General features: G+C 45.3%; 1 protein-coding gene across 1 annotated transcript in view; it reads right to left on the reverse strand.

Annotated features, from left to right (window-relative positions):
- XPR1 (xenotropic and polytropic retrovirus receptor 1) overlaps nt 1-18844 on the reverse strand; it is a 102491-nt gene extending 83647 nt beyond the window's left edge. Inside the window, exons 1-2 of the mRNA XM_079313875.1 lie at nt 18521-18844; nt 11690-11741 (exon numbers count right to left, since the gene is read on the reverse strand). Of these exons, the coding sequence (XP_079170001.1) occupies nt 11690-11741; nt 18521-18589 (121 nt within the window). The 5' untranslated portion in view covers nt 18590-18844. The remainder of the gene's footprint in view (nt 1-11689; nt 11742-18520) is intronic.
- Nucleotides 18845-21131: the final 2287 nt, after the last annotated feature.

The raw sequence follows: 21131 nt of genomic DNA on the forward strand, positions 1-21131 counted from the left end.
AAAGATGAAACCTGTACTGACCTCGAACAATATTCAGAGAGGTTGGGGTTTACTTCCTCCATTTAAAAATCTTGCAACAGCAAAATCACACGAGGACTTTAAGGTCTGATAGACATTTGCAAAAGAACTTAAGGAAGTTGTGAATTTAGCACTATGCCTAAATTTCTTCCCCCTTTTAATTTAGATTTAGGTTATTTCAAGTGGATTTCCTACAATTAGTATAAAGTGATGATAAAGCAACATTACAGCAACAGAACCTGAACACTTCATTCTCTAGACTATGTTCTCACAAGAAGACAGTTTTCAAACGCCAACATGATCTTGGCTGAAGTAACTGCAAAATATTCAGAGAAAAGAGTGCAAGTAAGAAGTTTCACAGAAATCTCATCTTCCTGCAGTGCATGCAACAAATCCCCCTGCAATATTTTAACATTGCACTTCCAACACAGTTCACGTTTGTTTTTTAACAAAAATAAAGCCCTTTGGGTACCAGAAAATTAAGAAAAACTTTGGAAGGTACTATTCACTATTAAAAAAAAAAAAAAAACAAAAAAAACCAAAAAAACCCCACCAAATTTGAAAGCCCACAGTAACAACCATTATCTTGAAATTCTTATGCCACTTCCCCCTTGCTACACCAGAGAATCACTCATTTATCTGCTGCTGCACGTGGTGCTCGTCCAGCAAAGGTAACAGAAAAATTGAGAGTTTGGCCAAGAGCCATAACAGCAACTCCCCAAAGGATCAGCATAGCTGGGAGTTATGCTGGGAAAATTCAGAAAAAGAGTAATGACAGAAGCCTTTTTTAACCACTCTAAAGACAGAAACAGTGCATGTAAGCGAAAATCTCAAATAGATGTTGAGCTAATTATGTACAGAACAGCACACAAAGCTGTAGTTCCCCTTCCTTACTCAATAAAGCTTCCAAACATCTCAGAAAATAATTATCACACATGAGACCAGCCACCATGAGCCACATGCTACTGCTGAATGCAAAACAAGGGAAGAAAAATAAACCAAACCAAAACAAAATGAGAATCGTGGCCAGGGTGGTAAGAGGGTGAGAGAGCAGAAACATTTCCTCCCAAACTCACCCCACTGTGACTTATATACCTCAGTATAACCATGAAATCACTCCCAAAACAGATGGGGATGGCAAAACCCTCTGGCATGCTCTGCTGACCACATAAAAAGGATTCAATAAAATTGCCTCACATGTAGAAGACAGCAGAGCAGATAGCAGAATTAAGGTTTGCTGCCTTTGGTTTCAAAGCAGCCAGTTAACAAATCCCTGTAGGTTAGGTAAAGAGGCCACAGACCCACCAGGAAGGACTGCTGTTACTACTGAAACACCAAACTAAAGGATTTGGCACCTGAGCCTCCATATATTGTATTCCCAACAGTGGAGGAACCTTCTCAGCTGGTGAAGAGCTCCTGCATCAGCAATTCCTGACTGACAGCTGGGCTGTACCAGCCTCCCTCTCTCCATGTCCTCAGGGAAGTGAATTCTCTGCCTGATGACTAATTCATTAATTTATGCTTAGGCAAGTCCAAGCCCAGATCAGGCTCCTTCCACTGCTGGATTCCTCCTGAGCTGGAAGAGCATCTGCTCCATCTCAAGTGCTACCACCACATAAACTCTGCTCAATCCACTGAGAACAACACCTGGAACTCAACCTGGAGGAGCTGCCCGAAAGCAGAAGAAACTGAAAGGGAAACTGGTACAGACCAATTCTAGCTGAGCTGCATTTGGATCTCTAGAATGGGAGGGGAAGATTTGAAAGCTCTTTTGTCAGGACTTTGAGGCTTGAGTTCAAAATCCAATTTAACACCACCAGTAGCAAACTGATCTTCCCCTCCAAGAAGACATGGGTGCAGATAACACCAGAGCCAAAGGCACCAGCTCATGCCCACAGAAATGTGAGCCAGGCTGCAAGACTGAACCCTCCTTACTCCCTCCCTTCCCAAGGCCTCACCACTAAAAGGACATCTGCTGAAGACAACAGCAATAAAGCTGTGGCAGGCTCCCTGTTGCTGATATATTGCTAAAACTCACACCTGATGCATGGGGTATTTTTGCAGTGTCTGAAGTGCTGACCAGAACCAGCAGTCACTTTTCAGCAGGATCAGGACAGCAGATGGGGTTGATCAGGTGTGGCAAGCCCTTCAAGCTCAGCATCCTGTCCCTATCCTCTCTGCCTCCAACTGCTCAAAATTTCATTCACAGTCTATATTTTACTGGCTTATCATTTGAAACATGAAGTTTAATAAACAAGTCTTATTGGTGTCATATTAATTAAATCCACACCATAAGTGACTGTCAAGATCATCACCTCCAGCATCCAAAATGCAATCTCTATAGAGTACAATTTAATCCAGTTTGACCACAGACAGGCAAAAGGTATTTGTTCACCAAGGTGCAGGCAGAGCCAAGCCAAGGTGCAGCCTCAACCAAGGCTTGTAATGGAGAAATGTTCTCCTGTGCTGGCCAGGGGAGAAAGTGAACCTTTGCCTTGGACAGCTGCAGAGCTCAAGGACCATGAAATAACATGGAATGCCATATCAGGTTCTCAGATTATTTCTCTCCTTGCTTTCTGATTGCTACTTCAGATTAAGGAAGACAAAGTCACACCAAAACACTAAAGTACAAGCCAAATTCCATGAAGGTGTTTATAGAATTCACTTTATAGGTCCATCAGCCAATTCTGCTCATTATTACCCCATTTTACTGCCTCACCTGTGACTCACTCCTACAGCTGAGCCCATAAAGGACCTGGGTTCACTCTCAGCAACCACACTGTACATGCTGCTGATGCCCTGGCACACAGCATTCAAAACAAAGAAATTAATAACAAACTCATACAAATGATCAATCAGCTGGAACAGAAGAGAATTAAAATTTCAAAATGGGGTTTAAGACCAGCAGTGCCCATTTTTCCCCTATAGCTGACCCCTGACAAGCAGAGAGGCTGGCACTGGATGGGATCCCAGCAAGGAGGTTCCAGAATAGCAGCCTTGGCCACATGTCAGAACAAGTCTGCAACTGTGGGACAAGACAGATCCCAAGTTATCTGCTCACCCACGCTGATCTTTGCAGCTCCTCTGCACTTTGCCCCACAAAGACATCAGGAACATTTATAAAAGCATGCAAAAGCAATTACAGTAAAAATAAAACCAAGGTTATAAACACAGTCTGGATGTCAAATTTGCCTCTTTTTCTATTTAGAGCTGGCATTTCAGCATGCAGAAAATTCTTCACTCCCCCTCTAAAATGTGTGCCTGGGGCTATATAGCACATGCAAAATAAATTGCATTTATATTGGTATTTATATTCCCCTCTTCTCGACCACACCACCTTGCCTCTCTTGTTTAGTCAAATAGCCTGCCAGCTTCTCATCAAGAAGCAGAAATTGGTTTTCCATCTCCTAGGAGATAAACAAGGCTTCCCCCTTGCAGGGGGGAAGTGGAGCTGCTGAGTGCACAATTTGAGGAGTCAGTGCCCAGAAAGGCTTTGCACCATTCCAGTGATGTCTGTGCCCTCTGTCATCCTAGTCACCACCCTGGACAGAGAAAAACCACTTTAAAAAGTAAATTTATATATTTTCGTGCAGTTTTCTTTGTGATTTTTAGTTAAACATAGACAACTCTGACTCATGGTGCTGCTGCCTTACAACTAAGGAATTTTATGTACTCTTGTCATACCAGAGGTTAGTAAAATATGCTTTATACCTCTCCAGGGTTTGCCCTTCTCAGTTCCCAAAAAAACTGAACTGTAGGATCAGGCTTTCACAATTAGGCTGTACTAATTCAGGGAAAAAAGGTTACCACACTCAACAAAGGCAGCATAAAACAATCTAAAATATCTTAACTATATAGCCATGTAATAAATAGAATAATATAGAAATGTTGAAGTAATTTTTTTAATAGTGGCTTTGTAAAACCAAGATGCTGCAGTTTTACAGTTTTGAGCTGTAACTAAAGACTATGTATTTACAAAAAGCACAGTTACATTTTAAAATGAATCCACTATCTGCTGGATGTCAAGCTGTAAGGCTACAGATAGTGCTAAAACACATTACTAGCTTTCATTTTTACTTCAGAAATCAGGAAGGACACGTCACCAGTGACTCTTTGCCACATTGTTGCTAATTGTAAAATTACTTAATCAAAGAGACAGACCTTCTCATGTTGAGAGACTGATTGTGCAATGGTCTGTTCATGGAATGGCCTTAACAGCAGATTTAGAGAACACAAAGGATCACTCTGGGAAGAGGGACAGCCTTTGGTCCTCCACCACATCACACAGAGATGTCACCACTCCATGGCATGTTGGCCATCTTTCTGAAGCATTTCACGAGCAGCTATGATGGAGAAGAATGAAACCTCCTTCCAGGGACATTCTGCTCATTCCCTTGCCCACAGCATGCATTTTTAAACAGAAAGAAACCAATCAAACTTAATTCATGTTGCATTATTCACTGAGTAGCTACAGTCCCATCCAAAAATCTTAATTGTCTAATAATTCAAGTCACCTATATCAAACACAGCACCAAAGGAATGACTAGAAAGCCAGAGGCTGCCTCATATATACACACACACACTAAATCTTGCTGTTAAGGTGCCTAGTGAAGCCTTTTTTTGAAACAAAGCAATAAATACTGGCCTCTTGCATAAACATGTGCAGTGCTCTTCATGTGTACAGCCACTCTGCTGCCTGATATATCACTGCTGTCTCAGGAGTGCTGGCTGTCAATCTTCCAGCATTGCAAATCTACTTTCCAACCCTTGAGTTCTGACCATTAACATGAAACCTGGCATATTCCAGCTAAATTACAAGCACTGTTAATTCCTCTAACCACTGTCTGGCATCTTAATATATGGGGAAGCAAATACAAGAAGGAAGAGGGGGGAAAAAAAAAAAAGGCACAGCTGAGCCTTTCTGTTGTTGCTGTTACCCTGTGCACATCATTAAGGAATCATCTACACCTGTTCTGCAGCAGGTTTACAAACCTGTCAGAGAAACCTGTCTCCAGGTCCAGCCTGGACTGCCAGGTCCAGCTTCTACCACTACCTCCTGCACCACACCCAGCTCTTGGATTATCCTGGCTTTAACACCTCTTAGTACTCAATACCAAAAAAACAAAAAAAAGGCACAGGACAAAATTACAGAGCAAAAGGGTGAAGGGTTTAGAGGGGAAACCTTATGAGGAGACGCTGAGGTCACTGGGTTTGCTCAGCCTGGAGAAAAGGAGACTCAGCACAATCTACAACTTCCTCATAAGAGGAAGGAGAAGGGCAGGCACTGATCTCTGCCCTCTGGTGCCCAGTGACAGGGAGGGAATGGCCTGAAGCTGTGCCAGGGAAGGTTTAGGTTGGATATTAGGTATGGGGTGTTCATCCAGAGGGTGGCTAGAGAAATGCTCAGAGCCCTAAGCTCAAGGAGCATTTGGGCAGTGCTCTCAGGCACATGGTGTGACTCCTGGGGATGAGCTGGGACTCCACAGTCCTTGTGGATCCCTTCCAACTCAGAACCTTCTATGGTTCAATTAATGCCTGCTCCTAAGCCTTGAGCTGCTCTTTGGTGCACTCAGGACTCGTGTTCTTCATGCAGCATAAATGTGCCAGAGCCATCTCAGCTGCTGCTGGAGTTGCACAGAACACAGCACCAAGCAGAGGAAAAGGCAGAAGGCTTGCTCAGCAGCAACACAAGTTTCCAGGCTTGCTCACACAGATGAAGCAGAGAATCAGCCATGAGTTGGCCATGGGGTAAATGGAAAGGATGAGGAAGTCCAGCACATCCACTGACTGCAATCACAAGCTTCCTTCATAAAGAAATGGTGATCAACCTGCTAAAGCACCTATCCCTCCCATGATCTTCTTGGTCCCATACCACCCTGAGAGCCCCAGCAAGGCTCCCACTGGCTCCAGAAGACTTTCTGAAACAAGTGGTTTATAAGAAGTGAAAGAGTTCACAGCATCTGCCAGCAGGACAGGACCCTGAGCACACCAGCATGCCCTGAACATACTCTCAGATCAAAATTGAGAACCTGTAGTCTGCAGGATAGTCATGACATCAAACTCTGTATTGGCTGGTTGTCTCCACAATCAACAAGTCACTTTAATCACTCAATCACTACTCAGCCTGGGGACAGGCTTTCTAGCAGAGACTGTTGTGTTAGGACAGGGTGTAATGGTTTTAATCTGAAAGAGGGTCAGTTTAGATTACAAATAAGGAAGATGTTTTTTTTCACAGTGAGGGGGGTAAGGCTCTGGCACAGATTGCCCACAAAAGCTGTGGCTACCCCATTCCTAAAAGCGTTCAAGGCCAGGCTGGGCACAGCTTGGAGCAACCTGGGATGGTGGAAGGCATCTCTGCCCATGGCAAGAGGTCCCTTCCAACCCAAACCACTCTGATTCCATTCTGTGACTCCAGCTCTGTGCCCAACCTTTACTCCACATCCACGTTACACTCACTACTGGCTAAGCACAGCTCAGCCTCCTGGTGCCAATCACCTCAGAAGGAGTCACTACCAGCAGTGTGCTCTAAGGCACAGAAAGTGGCAGGGCTTGGTACAAAGCATCTCTGTGCTGACTTGCTGTGAGCACTGAACCAATGCTGACAGCAAAATGACTTCTACATGAACACACGGTACTCCACATTTTCACACAGGCATCTGTGCTCCAAATATTTTAGTGAGCATCCAGCTGTTCTCCCTGGACCCTACTCCAACCATATGCACTGTTTACCTTTCAAATTTTATTGCTCCAGGGGAAGAGAAACCAGACATCATCTCCTTCTCTCAATGCTGGTATGCTGCCAAGTTCTCCTCCTGTCCACCACTTGCACAGTCTGGGAGCTAACATTTTCCACAAGCCCAATAACCTGTTTTTCTACAGCTAATCCAATACCTGCCATCAGGTCTCCAACTGAGAAGAGGATTGTCATGGCATTATATTTTTTTGTTAGTTTACATACTAACTATAATTCAGAGACCTACAGACTGAATTACAGCCTAGACAGAATCAAAGACCTGCATGTGAGGTGTAGGACACCAACCCCCATGTCCTCATGGGTGTGTGACAACATGCTGAAATAAAGACAAAGCATTAATCTCTGTGGCAGCTTCTGATGTGCAGCACTTCTGCTGAGGACTCTTTTAAGCCTTAAGCATTCCCATGTAAACAAAACCTCAAGCCACTACAAAGAAAGCTTGAGCAATTGGAAATAAATGTTTATTTTGAAATAAAAAGAAGACATCTGCATATATACAGACAAATCATAAGCCTTTGATCAACCCTACAAAGCATGTCTGCATATAACAAAAACTGCCAGGCTCATAACTTCCCCTGGAAAGAAAAAGAATGTGATGTCCCACACCCTACTTATTCACCAAGATTATTTATCCATCTAAAGAATACTACTTTGTTTATTCAGGTAACACAAATAAATCCAAACTAAAGATCTGTAGCTGTCAGTTAGCAAGGCAAGTGCTTTACAAATGAAAGTAAAAACAATGGTGGAGTAACATGGGACATGCTGCCAGTGCTGCTCCTTACCAATACACCATTCCAACCCCACAGAACCAGTGTGATCCTTGTTTGAAAGGTGCCACTGGAATTTGGGATTGGGGTTAAATAATCTCCATAATAAGAGGATACAACAGGATATCTTGTACATCTGATATTACAACAACGATATTTGTTTACACAAGTATTAAAGGGAAGATAAATTTAAATATCTGAAAGGCAAATATTCTAGGAAATAATATTTAGAGTGGCCCTTGTCCATTCAAGCAGATAATGGGGATAAATAATTTACAGCTGCACTTTGGTGCCCGCTGCAGCCAGGGAGAGGAGCAAAGTAAGGAGCTTGGGGAGATGCCGACACAGCTGCTCACCAAGTGGAATAATCAGGAGCAAGAGTGGTCCAGTAACCTGTTTTACTTAGGTGGCAAATGGAACAGGAAGCAGTGGGAGGACAAGGAATCAACAACAAAAAAAAAAAAAAAAGAACACCAAACCAGCATGCTCCCAGTGAGGTCACAATTTCATGCTTTTGCCTCAGAGGAAATCAGAGCTACACTCAGGTTTCACCTCTAAATCATCACAGATTCTTGCTATAGGTATCTTAGGGTCAAAAAGGGTGCCTGGCCTGGCACACTTGCATTCAGTGCCACAGGGACTCAGGAGCTGTGATTGATACAGTGGGAGCAGCATCCACTCATCCTCCTGTTCCACTAACAGGGAGCAGAATGCAACAGCTCACAAAGCAAACATGCTCCAAAGAACTCTCCAGAAAGCCAAGCAATCTCACCATGCAGCTGGGAATCCAGCATCATTTGATACCTTTTCCAGTGATGTGCACAGGACTGAATTAACAGAATGAACACTAATTTAGTACAGATGTTGCTCAGGTGGAAGGATGGTGCAGGTTTCATCAGGGGATTGCCTTGTAAAAAGATGAGGAGCATCTGGAGGAATAACACTGGCATATAAAAACTGTCATTACAAAGGAGACAGATGGATGAAAAAAAAAATGGATCTTTGAACAGATTAAAGAAATCTATGTGTACAGCTAGGAACTGCCAGAAAAGACATGCCACGATCTGGAGTTACTCTTTACAAAACACAGAGAGCCACAGCACCCTGAAATTGTGTGAGGGGACAGCTATAAACAACCTCCTCCTACCACACAGCCCTGAGAGGTTTTGCTTATCCACCTCTACAAGGTTTTTGTTGAAATCACAGTTTATTACCTGAAAACAGGAAACAGCATAGACATAGGTGTGATTTAACGTAGCACAGTGAGAAGGGTCACCATACAGCCACAGAATAAACTGAGCAATTTAGAGCCAAGATCCTCTTCCAGCAGCACTTTGTCCACTAAAGCAGCACAAGCAACTACCCTTAGAGAAATTAAGAGTAATTCTGAAATTAGGTTTGTTTGCCCAACCCACAAACAGAAAATGCCTAAATACAAACCCAAAGAAAGCTATTCATGATGGATGGCTCACCTATTACCTGCCTTGTCTAGGGTAGTGCATGGGTACCACTTTTTTTCATTGTTTTAAAGAATTTCCAAAGTGCTTTCAGCATTCTACTAAGCAAAAGGAAGCAGTTTCTGTCGATACACAAATTTTACTGACATAGTAAGCAGCCTGCAGCAGAAATCTAAGAAATTCATTCACAAGTGCCAGATCACACATCCAGCCGAGCAGAATAATAACCAGGAACAGCCTCAGCTTTGCTGTACAAAACTCTCTTGTCTTCACAATCCAATATATTATCCAAAGATTAGCTTACAATTCATGCAAGGTAAATCAAAGCCAGCTCTGGAGCTCTGCAGCGTGTCTGTGATCAACGAGATCAATTAACAAATGGATTTTAGTTAGACCAGTCTAAACTGAGATTACATCAGGCTCATACTGGGAGCCTGGGTTTCAATAGCACAGCCCTGGAGTTTCTGTGCTAACTTAAAATAACACAGAAGTATCCATTGCAAAATCCATATTAAACTGGGAACATGCAGGCCAACAGGCAGCCCCTGACACAGCTATTACATTCCCTCCCAAAATGCAAGGAACCTGCTCCATCTCCTCTACAAACAAAGGCAGAAGGGCTTAAAAAGGAGAAGGATGTAAGCAACAGTGATGGGAAAAAGGTGTTGATTCATTTCCAGCACTAAAGGTCAAGGAATTAGTGTAACTACTCTCCACTTAAGGGCAGCTCAGGCAGACAGATTTAAATAGGAGTGGTTTAAAACAGTTTGGATTATATTCTCTACAGTACAGAGGAAAAGACCCAACCCCTCCAAAAATGAACAAACATTTTTCTACTGATGGAAACTGACTTAAGTCATTGCTTTCCTTTTGTAGAGGTTTTTAAAGCATCGAAGGAGGCAGAAGCACAAGTTAAAATTCTAACAGTGTTTAAAAGAGCATAAATATAATATCATTTTATTCTTCATCTCCTCTTGCTTTGCCAAATATGTTTACATGCAAACATCACAGCACATTACAGAATACCACTGTAAAACAAGCACTGAAAATAAAGAAATCAAAATGCTGAATTGTAACACTTTACAATAAGCAACTCAAGCCCACCTTGAAATCCTAAATAACCCTAGCCAAGCCCAGGAAGTCACATTCCAACATCAGACTACAAAATTTCATTAGCACAGACACCATTTGCTCACACTAAGTAATAAACCAATGGACAGAAGAGAGGGAATAAAAATTAAAAAAAAAAAAAAAAAAAAAGTCATATAATTGCTCCAGTCTTCCATAAAAATATTGCTGGGTTTTCAATAACATTAGTAAGTTGTCTTTAAAAGTTGTTATAGTCAGTTTGGCCTACACAGAAAAATTCACTTCCTCCTAGTCTTATGTTGTTAGGGAGAAAAATTTGTGGGTGGGTTTTATGCAATTCTGCTACTTTAAAGTAATACAGCAAGATTTTCCTCTTTGCCAATGTTTGTTGAGTTTTCCAAAGATAACCCATTTTGGATTCTAGGACCATAACTTTTAGCAACCTAGTTCTAGGAATACTGTACTTTAAAGAAAAGTGGGATTTTTTTAAACAAAATTAGCAGGATGAGTTGAGTGAGCTACTAAGTGTCACATTAAATCTAAAAATTACACCTGCCTGAGCACTGCTTCCACAAAGTTTTCAGCTTGGAATGCACCTCTGAAGAGTTTAAGGACAGACTGCCCCATCCCACAGCAGCTCTGGTTTTAAAATTGTAATTGAAGAGCAGGTGAAGTTTTTTTTAAAATCCCACATTATATTAACTACCTCATTTCCCAGTTCTAATCAACAAAATGAAAGTAATTAATGAGCTAACATGAAGAGTGGCCAACACTACTGATGTTAGACAACTGACTACACCAGGAGCAGCACTTGCTCTCTTGCTCTACAATTACACAAAAAGCCCAGAGCCATTGGTAACATTAAGTGTGCAATCAAAGTGAAAATAATAAAGGTAAGGTTATAAAGCAGTTGGAAATTCACATGAAGGGCAAGAAAGTAAGGAGTGAAGCAACACAGGGGCAAAAACTCTTCAGTACCTTAAGGACAACAAAAGGAGAAAAATACAGAAAGTAAAAGGCTTCATTAAGAAATTTGTCACACATCATCACTTAATTAAACAAACTATTTAAAATGCAGTGAGCTTAAAACCAAACACCTTACTAGAATAATCTAGAGTAGTCAGAGACAATAAACACATGCAAACAAGGAGATATACTCATGTCCTCATAGGAGAGGCAGCACAGCATTCAGGGAGGACACAGAACAAAACGATGAGACTCTTCCAGCCCAAATCACCAGTAACAAACCAGGAACCAGTGTCTCTCCAGCACAGCTATCTCCCAGAGTGGCTGGCTCTCACAGGGAAACAAAGCTCTATTCTCAAGCAATGAAGAAAACACTTCCACCACTGAATGTCCTTATAAGCAAGAGGAATCCAGCTGTTGCTGTCTCAAACTGTACAAAGACATTTATTGTCCCAATGAAAGAGGACAAAGAGTTCTAACAATCAAAAATAGCATGCAGGCTGTCAAAGGCCAGGCCTTTGCCCATCAGGATATTAAGTTTACCAATTTAGGAGGACTGAGGACAGAAAAGTAGCAGGACTACGTGTCCAGCAGCCAGTGCCAAGAAAAACACAACTGGGTTACAATTTGCTTACCTTCTATAGAAGGGGCCTGGTCCACAGCTGCATATAGCATCTCTTTCAAAGCCTGCAAAGGAGAGGCAGAGAACATGGAATACAGTTAGTATTAAAAGAGAAAAAAAAATTACAATGTTTTGATACACCTGTTTGAAAACAAAAGCAATTAAAGCCCTTTATTCCTGCAGGCTGGCACAGAAAGCTGTGGTACGTGATGTCAAGGCTATCACACATATTTCTGTTCACAAGTGAAACAGGTTCATGTTTACAGACTGCTTTGTCTAAAGCCTGTTATCTTACTAATCTATAAAATTTATTCCAACTGCACATTTCAACATCTTCCTCTGGAAAAACGTTTCCCAGCTGGTAGGATGCTAAAGCCTTTACATTAAAAAAATGAAGAAATAACAAAACCTGAAGTGTTGCGTGACACAGAGGAGTTTGTCAAGGCAAATGGAGGAAAAGCAGCCTCAGGGATTTCTCATCACTGATATATAATAGAAGTTACAGGAGCACAAAACCACATATACATTCTAAAAGCTGAAGACAACATGTTGAAGGAGATTTGAGAACCAAGGGTGACAGCCTTCTCTAGAGGTGGGAACTGAAGGGCAACATTACCACCAGCCAGAATTAATTAATTAATCAGGTTTCAGGTCCTGGAGGCACCATGAGCTGCCTTGCAGCTCCTTTCTGGAATGGCTCCTTCCAGGCAGTTGTTAAGGTGCTGGTATTGTTAAAGATCTGCTCACTCAGATCTACATAAACTGAATTCAGATCTAAAGGAATGAGGGGAGTTCAGGGGAGGGTCACAATGATGATCAGAGGGTTGGAGCACCTCTGCTATGGACACAAGGTGAGAGGGCTGGGGTGTTCAGCTGCAGAAGAAAAGGCTCCAGGGAGCCCTTAGAGCCCCTTCCAGTGCCCAAAGGGGCTCCAGGAGAGCTGGGGAGGGACTATGGACAATGGGCAGGAATGACAAGAGGGAATGGATTCAAACTGACAGAGAGCAGGTTTGAATAAAATATTAGGGAAAAAAAATCTTCCCTGTGAGAGTGGTAGGGCCCTGGCACAGGTTTCCCAGAGAAGCTGTGGCTGTCCCATCCCTGGAAGTGTTCAAGGCCAGGCTGGACAGAGCTTGGAACAACCTGGTTTAGTGGAAAGTGTTCCTGCCCATGGCAGGGAGCTGGAACAGTTGATCTTAAATGTCCCTTCCAACCCAAAATATTCTAGGATTTTAATAACCTAACCCATAATCTTGGAATTAGAAGCCACAGGGAAGGACCCATTTGCTTATACACACCTCACATCTTAATGCCCATACTCAACATGAGCACCCTCCTCCACCACCACAAAAAAACTGATCTCATTCCCTCACTTTTGAGCCCACAGAAATCAAACACCAAAAAAGTCATTCAGATCTTCTTAGCTCCTATCTATACTGCCTGATTCTCAACATATCCCATACTTCTATAATCCTGAAAGATAGTAGAAGCAGAAGTGTGTGTCATAGTGCCCCAGGATAAAACTTCCCAGCCTAAATAACAAATCCCCAAAACACCCTGGAGGTAAAAACCACCAGCTCAGCAGCTGGGAGCTGTTGTAACAGTGCTTACCATCCTGTTGGGTAAATACAAGGTCTAAAGGACAAGTCTGTTTACCACAAGATACCCAAGGTGGCTGCTTACACCGGCAGCTCTGGCATCTCTCAAAGGTCTGGCTCCTGAGTCCACAGAGGTCCCAACAAAGGTCACTTGCATAATTGTTTTCCCAACTGAGCCACTGCTGGATGATCCTCATGCCAGCAGCACAGCTCTCCTCTACCCTTGGAGCTTTGCTAAAATTCCTCAGGAACACTGGCCACTTCAGTCCCTTCCCCCCATGACTCACAGGTCAGCAGCACATGATCTGCCTCTGCACAGCAGGCAGTCAAAAAGTCTTCCTCCTTTTCCACCCCAGTCATCATCCTCACCTACCTGTAACTTTTTCCATGAACCACAACGTGACACAGGATAAACAAATCAGAAGAGACAGCACATTGAAAGTCACTGTAGTAACTCTTAACCCAGAGGTAAACCCAGTGTAATTACTATCTCTGGTTTTATCAATCATTTTTTTAAAAAAACAAATTAAAAAGGACAACACTGACAGTCCTGCACTAAACAATCTTGAAAGCTGAAGGTGTCAGCCATCCCACAGACCTCTCCCCATGCAAACTGACACAGTACAATCTGGCAGCTGCAGGGCAGCAGATTTTGTTACTGCTTTCCTGACCTATATAAGTAAACCAATAACCTGAAAGTGAAAGACTCGCTGCTCCTTCACACCTAAACTGTTTAGTCCTGTAGATTACAGAATTTTAGAGCCGATCGTTTACAAAAGTTATCCATCACTGTCAATGTGAAACACTTAGGAATTACTCTTTCTGCCCTCAAACTAAACAAAATGGGTTTTTTCCTTGCTTCAGATTCTGCGAGTGCTACACCTTGCACCATCGGTAAACTTGTGTGCATACATATGAGAGAACAATAAAAAAGGCAAAAAGAAAGCACTTGAAAATGCAACCATCAGACCTCAACAGTGAACAAAATCAAGGACAAAGACCTTAAAACACTCAAAAAAGCCCAGTTTTAAAGGAGTCTTTCAAACCACTTAAGCTCCTCTAAGCTCCTCCACTAACAGCCCGGAGGACAAATAGTGAAATAGCACAACAGATTTGTGTCAGGAGGTGGCAAGCCTGGGTGTGAACTGCCTATCATGAAGCTGGGTTTGACGAGCAGAATTGGCCACTTCCCAAAAAACTGAAAGCCTGTTTCTGCAAGAGAGACTCTGAAGGCAAGCAGGCAACCTCAGCTCTGAGTTTCCTCTCCCCCCACCTACTTCCTGCTGCAGGTGGTGTCTGGGAGAAATGATGCCTAAAATTCAGCAACCTGTCTCTCTTCTGCAACAGCAAAAGGACTTAAAAACCTGGGGTCTGCCTCAAAGGGAATGGAGAGAATCTCTCCCATGAACTTTGCACCTGTAATAACTGTTCTGCTCCTCCTCCCTCTCCAGCTGCTGCTATTTCAAAGGTATTATGTGCTTTTTCTATAAAAATACCATCAGACTTCTGCAGAGAAACAAATTCAGGCCAGATTAACTGCAAACCAAACAGCCATCTGGCAACTGTACGAGTGAGATGTACAGTTCCATCAGCTGGACGTGCACACACACACTTGCATTTGGAAGTCTGAGCACAGAACAATGCTCTCCTCCTGAAAGCAATCCAGAGAGAGACACAAGAGCAAAAGGAACTCAGGAGAGTTGTGGATAAACACAGGGACTAACTATAACTACCCCAATATTTCACTGCATCAAAAATGAGCATTACACATAGCAGAGCACACTCTCAGCAAAAACAAAAAAAAAAAAAATCAGCTTGCAAGAGTTACCTGACTTTGACTATGTGGAAATGAGAATTCAGTCATCTGACACAAAAAGTTGGGATTGTGTTTGTTTTCATGTTTTTCTTGTTTTCCTGTTTTCATCTTTTTCTAAAGGAACTGAAGGGTAAATGAAAGGCCAAAAACTTTTAAGGCAAAATGTGCACTGAAGCAGTGCATACCACAGCTGCTGTAGTTTCACAGACTAGGAAAATGTGACTCATTTTACAGATGAAAATACACTAAAATAAGGTGAGCAAACCCTGTCACTGCTGCTGCCAGGGTGAGGCACATCCACATCATTTCATGCAATCTCTAGAAGGGAAATTTGGAATGGAAAGCCAAATCAAGTCAATCAAAGTTTGTGTAAAGCTCCAACAACGTTATTGTTGGCTCAGCCATGGTACATGTCTTTGGGAAAAGCTAAATGAAACAGAATAGCATTCATTGCCATTTTCCCCCTTTTCTGTAAGCCAAGTGCTCCTTCTCAAAAAGCAGACATACAGTAATGGTCACTGCAGAGCTTTTGCTGAAATAAAGTAAGAATCTAAGTCACACCTATCAAAATATATCTTACTTTTGCCTGTTTAAATAAAATTAATGGATTTTTCTCTCCCTAAAGCTCTCACCTTGACTACCAGCCCTAAGCCTGGGCAACTTCCATACTTCCTGCAAGCACACTTAGAATACTTAAACTAATTATTTTTGAAGGGAAAGAGCATGTTAATGGTAAGAAGTTTTGAGGACTGTCAATCATTAAAGAACACCTGAAAGTGAAACTAAATTTTTAGATATTGAAAACACAACAATCCCATTCCTCTTTCTGATGTTATCACCAACAGATTACACCTGGTCTGACAGGCAAAGCTCCCACAGGCATGCTCCAAATCCCATCCAAGGATCTCCCAGGTTACCTGGGTCCTGCCACACTTCTGGAATCACCTGCTCTCCAATGAAAATAACTACAAATACCAGAGTAGAAAATTAAGATGAGGGCACATAAGCTTTACAATACTGAAGGACTTAGAGAAAGCAATTTCTGCATAGTCTTTTAATGCTTTCATGGTTTGAAGCTTTTCATGCTTCAAACTGAAAGAGAGCAGGGTTAGATCAGATATTGGGCAAAAAAATCTTCCCTGTGAGGATGGGGAAGCTCTGGCACAGGGTGCCCAGAGAAGCTGTGGCTGTCCCATCCCTGGCAGTGTCCAAGGCCAGGTTGGACAGAGCTTGGAACAATCTGGGATAGTGGAAGGTGTCCCTGCCCATGGCAAGGGATGGGACAAGATGGGTTTTCAGGTCCCTTCCAACCCAAACCATTCCAGAACTCTGTGATCTTGAATGTGACATCCTGAAAACAGGCAGAACCTTTCCAGAGTTAAAAACCTACCCAAGAAGATCTCTCACTCTGACAGGGTGGTTCCTGCTTTAATTAAGTAGGAAAATATATAAACTGTGAGCTAAAGAAACATTGTGACACTATAAAATATACACATAATGTTTTAAAATGTTACTGTGACACCTTCTGTAAGCACCACTGCACACAAGTAACACGGACAAAATTTAATCTCCCATTTGCTAATCAACAGCTGGGAATTTTTTTCTGGACAAAAGAGGGCTGGGTGCTTTTGCCTCAGGTATAATCAAGTAAACAGGAGGTAGTGCTGGGCTTTTATGCACTGCACCCACACGACCACCAGTTACTGAATAATAAATGCCAGGCTATTCCATCACTGTAATATGCATGAGCAGGAGGTTGAGTCACATCCAGCCAGCTGCAACAAGGCAAACAAAGAGTTTGAAAGTTATTGCTGAAAGGGAGGGTGAGGTTTGTGTTTTCATTCGCTCCACATTAAGCTGTCTGTGCAAGGAGGAGATTACTTGTGATTAGAAAGAGTAACAACTTGAAGGAAGTTTTTACTGAAATCTACATTTTAAACTAGGATGGAGGAAGGGAGGATGACATAATAATAGTGCCCTAGTTAAAACAGCTGAAAATTAACCTCCCATAATGAAAACAGTGGCCAACAAGCAGCAGAGCTCTTCACACATTAATCAAGGTGTCGTAGTTCACTGGGTCTCCTTACCCTCTCTCCACAGCTGTTTGCTCAGCATGCAGCCAGATCTTTCACCCTTTTATTTCCCCCTTGCCTTCCCCTCCGACCCACCTCCAAAGCTGCTCTTAGGAAGATATCCAAGTTTTCTGTTTCCAGGAACAGAAGACAACTCTCACAGGGATAACCCATGGGAGACATGATGCAGAACTAAGCTGGCTCTTTATTTTATCAAGACAATGGTTTTCCTCCTCATCAAAGACTGATGGCATTATTTGGCCATCCAGCTCTTCACATAATTCAAGGAGATCACAATATTGTTGCAAAGCCAAACCCGACTGCAGTTTTTATTTAAACATCCGTTCTTCTGCAGTCAGGTAAAGGAAAACAAAGGAAGAGTGAAAAGGGCAGATATAAACTTTTAAAGCTCGACATTACAACAAAGCAAGCTAAGATAAATGTGGTTTTCCTTGCAAATGCAGGTAGATTAATAGAGATAGTATAAATAAATTGCTATTATAGTCCTAGGGAGAAAATACAGGCCCTCAAACAATAACAAATGTTGCACGGTTTTAAGTGAGTCAATTAGTCAAGAAGTTTTGCTGATCACGGCTGTCCTATAATCAGCTTTCCGTTGTCTAGATTTAATTATTACTTGTGGAAAAGACATCGCTGGCACCTGCCACTTTTACTGCTGACGCTGAAATAGGAAATGGTTTTACAACAAATAACCACCTCCAGCTCCGTGCAGTTCAACCCGAGCCCAGAACCGGTGTGGTACATCTGAAACGAAGCAATCGGCGTGACCTTTAGCAGGCTGGCGCGATAAAGCCCGAAAAGGCTGTGTTCTGCAGATAATTCACGATTAATGCAGCAGAACTTGGTGCAAACAGTGCTCATAAATGCCCCGACTGGAGTGTGAAACAGCGAGATGCAGAGCCGTAGTTAAAATGATGATAAAAGGGGAGTTGATGGGGGTGTGCTGCTCTGTTTGGGGGATCGCGGCAGCCCAGAGCGGCACCGCCGGACCCGGCAGGGCGACGGGAGCTGCCCAGCGCCAAGGGATCGCCCTTGGGAGGCCGGGAGCCGCTCAAAGTCACCGCTCGGAACCGGGAACCGGCGCTGGTGCCGAACCGGGCCGGGGGCGCCCAGGGCCGAGCGCCGCACCGCGCGTGTGCCCCGACCTCTGTCCGCCGGCAAGAGGCTAGGGGCGGTAATTAACTCATCAGTTAATGAACCGGACAGCCGAGCGGTGCCCGGCTGACACACACCACACACACGCACACGCTGCCCTCCAACAGCAGCGCCCCGCGGCACGGCGGGCACCGGGAGGCGCGGGGGGCCGGGGCTGCCCGCAGCGCTGCCCGCGGCCGTACCTCATACTGGATGTACTGCTTCCGCCACTCGGGAGTGATGTGCGCCGCGAGGTGCTCGGCGAACTTCATCCTGCCGCCGCCGCCGCGGGCGGGCCGGGGCCGCGCTCGCTCCGCGCCCGCAGAGCCGCCTCGGCGGCGCCTGGCTGCGAACGGCCGTCGGTAGTGGGGGGGGGGGGGGGTCCGCCGCCACCGCACATGGGCCCCCGCCCGCCCGCCCCGCCACTCCTCGGCCCGCCTCGGGCCTCCTCAGCGCCGCCCCGCCGCTGCCGCCGCCTCCTCGGCCGCCGCCGCCGCCATGTTCGCCACCGCCTCCCGCCGTCACCGCCCGCAGCCAACCGGCACCGGCACCGCGCGTCCCCGGCGCCGCCGCCCGCCCACCGCCGCGGGGCGGGGCCAGCGCCCGGCGCCGCCCCGGGCCCGCCCGCCCCCGGCACCGCCGCACCGCCGCCCCGGGGCGGGGCCTGCACCCGGCACCGCCCCGGCACCGCCCCGGCACCGCCCCAGCACCGCCCCAGCACCGCCCCGGAACCGCCCCGGAACCGCCCCGGCACCACCCCGGAACCGCCCCGGAACCGCCCCGGAACCGCCCCGCGGGGAGGCGCCGTTCCCGCGCCCGCCGCCAGGGGGCGCCGCGGCTCGCGCGGGTTTGGGTCGGGTTCGGGGCGTGCGAGCGACACCCGCGACCCCCGGGATGAGCGGGACAGACCCGGGAGTGTCGGGGGAGAGACGGGAATGGGATGGGAATGGGATGAAAATGAGTGTGGGAATGACACGGGAATGGGATGGGGATGGGGATGACACAGGAACGGGATGGAGAAGAGATGGGAAGGGGATGAGGAAAGGATGGGATGGGATGGGATGGGATGGGATGGGATGGGATGGGATGGGATGGGATGGGATGGGATGGGATGGGATGGGATGGGATGGGATGGGATGGGATGGGATGGGATGGGATGGGATGGGATGGGATGGGATGAAGAAGGAATTTGAAAGGGATGGACAGTAAAAGGGAATGGGATTGGGAAAGGAGTAGGATGCGATAAAATCAGCATATGATGAGATGTGGATGAGACGTGATGGAAGGGGAATGGGGTGGAGATTAGGTGAAATGGGAAGAGGGCAGGAAGGGAAGATCTGTAGCAGGGAGAGTGGAAAAGAAGTGGCAGGATAGGGAGGTTTCAAGGAGAGGAAAGACAGAGAACAGGGGTGAAGATAGGGGAAAGAATGGAAGAAAGTGCAGGAAAGGAAAAGAGTAAGGATTGATGGAGGAGGGAAGCTGGGCTGACAGGCCACAAAAGACGAGGAGAAAAGGGAAAGAATGGGGGGAAAAGAAAGGGGGAGGTGGGGAAAGGGGAAATTTCCAAAAGTTACACGATCTCCACCGCCTTTTTCCTTGTGCTGCCCATCAATGCCGTGCACATCCAAGCTGTGACAGGGGGAGCTGGCACTTCAGGGCAGCTCTTGGAGAAACCCACCTGCACAGGGCATAGACATCCCTGGGGCTGGGGGTTTGGTACCCTCTGAGTATGGCCTGAGAGACCAAACTGGAGCCACTCAGAATGGGGCTGCAACCATTGGTTATCCCAAGGATTCTCCGTGGCCCTAACCCTGCCCTTCCCCAGTTCCTTAGGTTTGGGGATTTGCCTCATTTGGGATTAATTTTAGTTTCCTTCAAGCCTCCCAACATTCGGCACAGCTCCGGGAAGCAGTTTTCAGCTTCCCCCCGTCCTCTCAGAGCCAATCCCATCCCCAGCTGCTGCAGCTCCGCTGCCCCTGACACCCGCAGAGCTCGTTTGCTGCGGAGATTTACGGGGGTCCAGTGGCAGCCCGGGGATCCGTGATTTGCGAGGGCTGGGACTCGCCTGGCAGCCGCAGCGGCGCCCGCTGATACCATCTCTTAATTATGTTTGCAGCGAACCCTTTATCGAGCGGAGCTCCAGCGCCCTTCGTGTGAAACCTGGCTCTCGGGGTGACCCCGCCACGAGCCCGCCGTGGTGCCACAGCCTGACTTACATTTCTCAGGCTTTGCAAAGCCTCACCTTGGCAGGCGTGACTGTCCCGATAGCATCGCCCGGGAGCCGAGCCTGTTCCCTGCTCCCGCTGCGATCCGACGGGAGCTGGGATGGTACAGCCCCGACCCTCTGAATGCTGTCGGCGGGGGGCAGGAAAGGAGATTAAGAAATAAATATTCTCTTTGTTATTTGTGAGAGGCATTGCCTGGAAAGCGTACTGGGATATATAATGAATTAATGTCTTCTGATACGACAGCTGGCAAATTTCGTGATGGAAAGTAACCGGTGACCCCCCCACACCTCTTTATTTATTTTGTATCAATAAATGCTAATTTTTTATCATTAAACGAAGACAGATGGTAACAGGAGAAGCAGAGCAGAGACTCGGTTCTTTGCTCACCATTGCCCCATGTAGAAACAGCTCCATTCAAATATCTGATTGGCAAATTCCTGCCTCCCGTTATCAGACACCCTTTGGGACCACACTCAGCATCCTTGTGTTTCACTGCTCTGCTGGGACTTGGGGCTTTCCAACTCCTCTAAAGGTTTCAAAACTCTCAGCTCTGCATATCCTGGCTTGGGGGAGGAATGCAGGAAGG

Source organism: Erithacus rubecula (assembly GCF_903797595.1).
Source record: "Erithacus rubecula genome assembly, chromosome: 10".
NCBI lineage: Eukaryota > Metazoa > Chordata > Aves > Passeriformes > Muscicapidae > Erithacus > Erithacus rubecula.